At 48.3% G+C, this 7,655-nt stretch overlaps 1 protein-coding gene across 1 annotated transcript; it reads right to left on the bottom strand.

The window, feature by feature from the left end:
• Positions 1–588: 588 nt before the first annotated feature.
• On the bottom strand, positions 589–7,377 carry Eif2b2 (eukaryotic translation initiation factor 2B subunit beta). Its single transcript, XM_051196354.1, has 8 exons — positions 7,141–7,377; positions 6,909–7,029; positions 6,581–6,729; positions 4,796–4,959; positions 3,978–4,073; positions 3,287–3,424; positions 2,209–2,275; positions 589–1,096 (listed from the first exon to the last, which is right to left on the bottom strand). The coding sequence occupies exons 1-8, from the start codon at positions 7,301–7,303 to the stop codon at positions 939–941; spliced, it is 1,056 nt and encodes a 351-aa protein (XP_051052311.1). The 5' UTR covers positions 7,304–7,377; the 3' UTR covers positions 589–938.
• Positions 7,378–7,655: the final 278 nt, after the last annotated feature.

Below are 7,655 nucleotides of genomic sequence, written 5' to 3'. Positions count from 1 at the left end.
TCCAACCTCTCTCCAGACATTAATATTGAGAACTAAATAAAATTAAAGGCTGGAAAACCAGCCTTTTGAGATGGCCTCCATTGAAATGGTTTCAATGCAGACACTGCTGTTCTTAGAAGGACACCTCACCTGCAGTCTGCCGAGTGATGCAGTGTAAACACCTTCCTGCCATTGCCTAACACTGGATGTGTGACATCACTGATCATTCTTGTGTTCCGTGTTTCGAGTGATTCTACAAGTGTAGGCTCAAAGCTGCCTTCCAGACCTCCCACACTAACAAGCCCTCATCCTCTTCTAAAAGGGAAGCTTTGAACTGCTTCCCTTTTCAAGATCTGATGCAGCCATCTAGAAGTGGAACCCAACAGGGTGTATTTTAAGCTCCAAGATGCTCTAGTCTTGAAGCCATTACCGTAGATTACTAAGGCGTTGTTTGGTGCCCTTTCCAGTGAGCTGCAAGAGGAAACGGTACTTTTCTTTCTGATTGTCTTAGCGTTCCCCTCTAATCACAACCCTCTATGCAAACAGAAAGGCTGCACTGCTGCCGTTTCAGTTCATCCAGAGCCCTGAACGATAAACGAACTCCGGGAGTTTTCCAGCAGCTTTTATTGGCACAGCCTTGGAAAAGGTCTGGAAGCTGTTTCTGAGCAAACAGCAACCCAGCAGAGTCATGGTATGTGTAACACACCCCAGAGCCAGAGGTTGGAGTTCCTGAAACAAACAGCCTGGTCACAAAGTGGCCCCAAAATCAACAGGTAAGCCCTGCTGTCCAGGTAAGACCCGGAGGTGAGAACAGTCCTGGCCGCATGCGCACTGAGGATGAGCAGGAAGGCGGGGCACACTGAGGTGCTCTGGCTGACTCCCCACTGTCCACTGTAACAGCAGCGCTGTGTCTCCACTCCCCTCTGGGTCTAAGCTGGTTCCGCTTAGGACAGGCAGTGTCAGAGGACGTGGTCATCAGGATGGTAGAGCTCACTCATCAAGCGGTAGATGTAGGATGGTGCATTCCCACCAATGTTGGAGATAAAGAGGGTAATGAGGTCGGGGGGCACGTAGTCGAACACAGGACAATAAACACTGACCTTCTCCAGAATGTCCCCTGCAAGACAGTCACATGCTAGAGATGAAACTGAGCCTCCGACTCTAAGTAGCATGGAGTCTAAGTTCAGTAATGCAGGCAAGCTAGAAAGCTGTGGCAAAACAAACTGAGGGAGGTGACTCCCACCCATGATTCTCATGTCTACCGTTTCCCATGTGTACACACACACACACACACACACACACACACATATATATAGTAATTCAACTCAAGACTGCAACCTTAAAGGCCCAGTCTTTCTCCACCAACCACACAAACTATAATTGGAACCACTCTCCATGCTTACAACAGTCCAGCATCTCTAACTGATGCCCTTGTACAGTCCCTCCCTGGAAAGCGTTCCCAACCTTCACATGGTGCAGGCCATTCATCTGGGACTCTAGCAATGTCATCTCAGTAAGACCCTTCACTAGTCTTAGGTACAGTCCTATCACTATCATGTTTTCTCCTAAAACATCCTGGGACCCAACCTTTTCTCGCCTGACAACTAAGTCTGTGGAAACAGGGCTCTATATTTTATTCCCTGAACCAAGATGCAACGCATAACAGACATCTCCTATTTATTTACTTATTTACTTACTTACTTACTTATTTGAGATACTCTCTCATCATATATCTTTCTGGTTGGCCTGGAACTCACTGTATAGATAAACTAGGATAGTCTTGAATTTGTGATGATCCTCCTGCCTCATCACCCCTCCTCCCAAGTGATGGGATTATAAGTGCCACCACTCCCGGCTTTAAACTGTTTAAATAAAAGGATAAAGTTATTGAGCTTCCAAGAAGGATCAGAACAACATGAAGTGTTCTGCTGTCACAGGATGTGTGCAACCAGCTGACCTACTGACAAGGCTGTGAACTCACTGAGCAGAGCTGCTGCCTTCAAAAGAGGCCTTAGACCCACCACCCCCCCTCCCTCCGCCCAAAAAAAAAAAAAAAACCATGGGGCATCTAGGTTACATGTTACTTGATAAGTACAAATATTTAGATCTTGCTGTTTTGGGCAGCCAATTCATCATATGATTACTTATAGCAACCAAAAATGGTCCACACAAGTCTGTCTGTCTGTCTGTCTCTCTCTCTCTCTCTCACACACACACACACACCTGTACCTTCTGTGAAAGGAAGGACTTCTTCAGGAGCCACAAACTTGTGAAATGAATCTTCTTCACTGGGAAACTAGAAAAAAATAAATTTTGTTTTGTTTTTCAAGACAAGATTTCTGTGTAATAGCTCTGGCTGTCCTGGAACTTGCTTTGTAGACTTGGCTGGTCTTGAATTCAGAGATCCACCTGCTTCTGCCTCCCCAGTGCTGGGATTACAACTGCCCAGCTATGAACATTTTTTTTTTAAATAACGGATTCAGCAATTCCACTCATAGACATGTAGACAAGACATACAGAAATACATGGCCCATAGAAATCTTATATATATGTATATATTATATATCTGCTTAAAGCAGCACTATGCACAAGCTAAAAGGTGGAACCAACTCAAATACCTGTCAATAAGTGCATGGTTAGTTAGGGGTCTGCAGAGATGGCTCAGTGGTTAAGAGTACTTATTGTTCTTGCTGAGGACCTGGGTTTGATTCCCAGCACCCACATGGCAGTTCACAAGCATCCATAATTCACACTCCAGGGAATCCAAGGCCCTCTTCTGATCTCCCTGGGCACTAGACATGTATGTGGTACACAGATATACATGCATGCAGAAACCTCATATACATAAAAATCTAAACAAGTGGTTAATTTAACTGTGGTATATCCATGCAGACCTCTAAGTAGGTTGTTCCCATACAAATAGCTTCTGTCACTGCCAAATGACTTTTCATTTAACAGCTGCTGATATTCAGGCTGAGGAGGCCAGGCCCTGAATGGATTCTATAATACCAGTTTCACCCTGCTTGGGATTCCCAGAAGTGTTTGGGTACAGTGGAGAGTAGTGGCAACTTGGCACACAGGGTCTTTCTCTGTCCCGTGTTATCCTGGCATTATTGGTGATGAATTATAACTATTGATTCTGTTCTTGGCTTAAAACATCTGTGTCTCTTTTTAGCCTGTGGTGGATCAAATCCATTAAGCAAGGAAGAGATCAAAAACAGAATCTAGAGTAAGCTGAGGGCCAGAGTTGGAGCCTACCATCAGTTTCCGTCTCTGTTGCTCACCAGCTACAGACAAAGGGACACACCTGTGGAGAAAGCTTGAACATGGGTGCACACACGATGAGTGGAGTGGAGTGGTGTTTCGCTGCCAGTGCCAGAGTGTGCGTCCCTGCCACAGCCCTCAGGGAACCGTTGGCCAGGATGGTCTTCGTACCAATGATCACCTTTGGAAGGAGAAGAAACATGAGCCGCCCTGGGGTGGAATCCTAACAGGCCCTGTGGCTGCATGTTCAGGCCTCTACCTTAGCATCTGGAGGGCTCACAGGCAGAAGAGGGGAAGGAAGCCTCCTAGGCTCAAGGCAAGACTACAGGGTTCTAGTTTTGCCAAACAGGGAGTGGGATGGGAAGCTGCAACAGCTACTGTTCTTTCCCGTCTTTCCTAGAAATCTATGTGCAGCACCTCCTAGAAACCAAGAGCCCGGTCATTACCACCTACCCTCGCCACAACCCATAGCGAATCCCTCGCAGCTAACATTCTTAGCTCTACTTCAGTCTGCTCAACACTTTAGCCATATTTAGAGGCTGCTCTAATCAGGATCAGTGATGTGGGTGAGAGAGAACAAGTCCAGCTAACAGATTAAAAGGGCATTAACTGCACACTTTCACACAGTGCTAGGAACCTTCTCTCACCATGGACCTCACAAGACAAGAAAAAAAAATCAGTATTCCAGAAGCACAACTTCCCGGGGTCATCTTAGTAACTCCAGTACCACCCACCTTGTTGACTCTTGACATAACAGCAAAAATGGCAGCATCGGTCATGACAGTTGTCTCAATGTTTGCTTTGGACAAATTGACGGCCATTTCATGACCCTGAAACAGGAGGGAAAGGCTGACGCTAGGAGAGGGTAAGACAGGGAGAAGAGCTCTCAACTGTAACTGGATCTAAATGATTCTGTAATCTAGTTTCCAGGATAACCCACGCATCTGCCGTGGACACAGTCTGGTGAGCCATAGAGACGCTAATAAACGTTACTCCAAAACTGGAAATACAACTGCTTACACAATCAAGCAAGCTGGCAAGAGCTCCTGACTTGTTTTATAACATCTGACATCCATATGTGTTTCTTTCCTGAGACCTATTATTTACTTAAGGATAGAGTGAGATCAAATCAAACAACAGCCACCCCCAAGGTCATATGCCCTACTGACTGCTAGGAGACCCAGCAACACTCAGCTTCCTTACGCTAATGTTTCAAAATATCTATAGTAACTTGAAAATCCTTAACAATCTTTCCTTTTATTTATTTATTTTTTGGTGGTTTTTGTTTGTTTAGAGACAGGGTTTCACTACGAAGCTTTACTGTCCTGGAATTCATTAATTAGGTCACACCAAGTTGGCCTCCCACTCAGAGTTCCACCTACCTCTGCCTCCTGAGTGCTGGATTAAAGGTGTACAACATTGAACCTGGTTTGATTTACTTTCTTAATGAATGACTCCAGGTCATGTTGATCAATTCACAGTTGGCTCAGACTCACTCCATCCTCCTTTATTCCCTCTTGGCCTTTTCTTAGTAACTCTAGCAGCCCCTTACCTGGCAGAAAGGAGCACACTCTGCAACAATGACATGGAACTTCCTCTTTCGGGCTGCCTCTTTAAGGAAGGCCTCCACTGTTCTGGAAAAGCCAATGGTCATGATCACCTCATTGGAGTGGATGTGTTCCAGAGCCTGGGCTGCAATGTTCTCCGTTGTGCCTTCTGCAAGAACAGTTTTGCAAGGGAATGTGAAACTGCCATGCTTCGTCCCAGATAGGCATGGCAATGGTTCGGGAAGGGAACCCCGCCCTTCTCATGCACTGCCCACCTGGCAGACCGGGTGTCACCAGGTTAACAGGCCCCACGAACATCCCAACCTCTTAGAGCCTCACTCCTTCAGGGTGCTCTACCTCCTCCCCTCAGCCTGCCCTGTTTCCCAGCAGCACTCTACTCATCAGTCACCTTACTGCCATGACACTAGGCCCTTACAACCTTTCTAGATGATGTAAGGACAGAAACGGCCATCTGGGAAATTCTGAAGGGCTACCTGTAGAGTAAACAGCTCTTCCCTTGACAGAACTCTTCCTCCAAAAGGTGGCCACAACACCTCCACTGGAGGGGGGTGGGGAGCAAAAGGGAAGAAAAAAAAGAGGAGTCTGAAAATGGCAGTTTGAGGCGGGCAGTGGTAGCCCACGCCTTTAACCCCAGCACTTGGGAGACAGAGGTAGTCGGGTCTCTGTGAGTTCGAGGCCAGCCTGGTCTACAAGAGCTAGTTCCAGGACAGGCTCCAAAGCAATACAGAGGAAACCCTATCTTGAAAAAACAAAACAAAACAAAAACAAAAACCAACCAAACAAAAAGTGGCAGTTTGAGGCACAGATGATACAGTTTCTTTTGTTTCTAAACCCCCTTTTTAAAATTTTATACTTCATTTTTATTGTATGAATGTTTCGCCAACATGTGTGTCTGCACTGTGTGTGCCTGGTCTCTGTGGAGGTCAGAAGAGGACATCAGAGCCTCTGGAACAGTAGTTACAGAGGGCTGTGAGCCACTGTGTAGATGCTGGGAATTGAACTTGGGGAGTCTACATGAGCCATCTCTCCAGCCCCAGTACCTAGTTTTTTTCAATCTCTGAAGAACTAACTGGTTTAACAAGAATCTACAAGTAAGAATGGAGGTGGTGTGTGTGTGTGTGTGTGTGTGTGTGTGTGTGTGTGTGTGTGTGTGTGTGTAAATCCACAAATAGGCCGGTAAGATGGCAGTAAATGTGCTTGCTGGTCAAACCTGGAAACCTGAATCCCCTCCCTAGACTCCACAGAAAGGTGGGTGGATAGGACTCTACAAAGCTGTCCTCTGACGGCCACACACAGGCCATGGCATACATGCTCTCCCTCCCCATCTATGCACATATACACAATAACAACTAAGATTTCTTTTTTAAGTCAGGATGAAGTTTAGTAAAAAAAAAATTTCCAAATGTGGCTTTGGGGAATCCACCTTCTGTTTTTGAACTGCTGGGAATTAAACTCAGGGTTTCAAGCACAGCGTTCTTCCACAGAGCTATATCCCCAGCAAGTGCATTTGTTCACAAAATAAATAAATAAATAAATAAATAACCTGCCCTAATAGAAATCTCCGTCACAATGGACTTGAGTAGGCCTGCCCTTAAAGATGCCGCTGCTATGGTCCTGTTGTTTTCCATCCATTGCTACCCAATGGAGGGCAAACTGTGGAAACCAGAGGACTGGTAATCTCTCCCACCCCTGTCAATGAACGATTTCTGGGGGCTTGTTTCCTCATCTGCCTGCGACCTATCTTGTCCACTTGTGATCGGGCCTCTTACCCAGTTCCACTAGCAGCTCATTGATTGCCTCAATGATGTTGGACTTTAGTGGGGCATAATGGAAGCTGAAATCCTCGCTCAGGCCTCCGGATGTCAAGAGTTTGTGCAGGGACTCCTGCTGATCGCTCTCATCACTGCGTCCGTGCAGTCTAAGGAGGCAACAAGACCCAAGGGGGAATTGGGGAAGGGTGAACGGGGGGGGGGGGGAGTAACCGGAGCAGCACAGTCCCGGCACAGCCACAACAGAAGCTGCAAGCACTGAGGGGGGGCGTGCTAAAAAAATAAAAAGAGCCCCTGGTCCCACCCAGACCCAGGCCGTGAACCTGACCTGCCATACTCCTCCCGGATGATCTTGAGGACTCTCCTCACCATGTTGCCCACGGTGGTCTCGGAGGGCTGGGCGGCCGTCATCCTCCTGCCTTCTATGCGGATCAACTCCATCAGCTCCCCTGCAACCCAAGAGGGACGGGGTGAGCGGGGCAGGCGCCCGGGGAGTGTGTGGTCTCGGCTTCAGGAATGGAATGGAAAGAGGCAGAGAGCAGGGGCTGGGTCAGCCGCACCCGCGTTGCTCCAGTGGTGGTCCGTGATGAGCCGGCGCAGCAGCCCCAGGGTCTCCCGAGCCATGTCCTCCGAGCTGCGCTGCCCGCCTCCGCGCTTCAGAGTCTCCACGAAGCCCTCTATCCTCCCGGACAACTCTGAGTCCTTCGCCGCGGCACCCGGCATCTTCGCCAAAGTCCCCCAACTGGCCAGAACCTCGACTGCCAAACCACAAAGTTTCACTTCCGGGGCGACAGAGGTCGACTTCCGCTCAGTGAGGCACGCTTGAGTTTGAGACGCGGTAAGCCCGCCCCTCCCTCTGTTGGGCCAATCAGAAACGTGGAGCAGCGGGGCGGGGCGAGCCTCTGGGAAGTGACGGCTGGAAGCGGCCTCTCGGGAGTCTGCGCGCCGAGGCGAGGAACCCTTCAGACGCGCGGCAGCACGGTTGCCATGGGAATAGCGAGCGTTGCTCCCTCCCGGCGATCAGGAGGAGTTGTCTTCCTCTTTCCTGGACGAGCGTCGTGGCTACTGTTGCCTG

Source organism: Phodopus roborovskii, unplaced genomic scaffold (assembly GCF_943737965.1).
Source record: "Phodopus roborovskii unplaced genomic scaffold, PHOROB, whole genome shotgun sequence".
NCBI lineage: Eukaryota > Metazoa > Chordata > Mammalia > Rodentia > Cricetidae > Phodopus > Phodopus roborovskii.
This window is presented reverse-complemented; position numbering and strand designations above follow the sequence as displayed.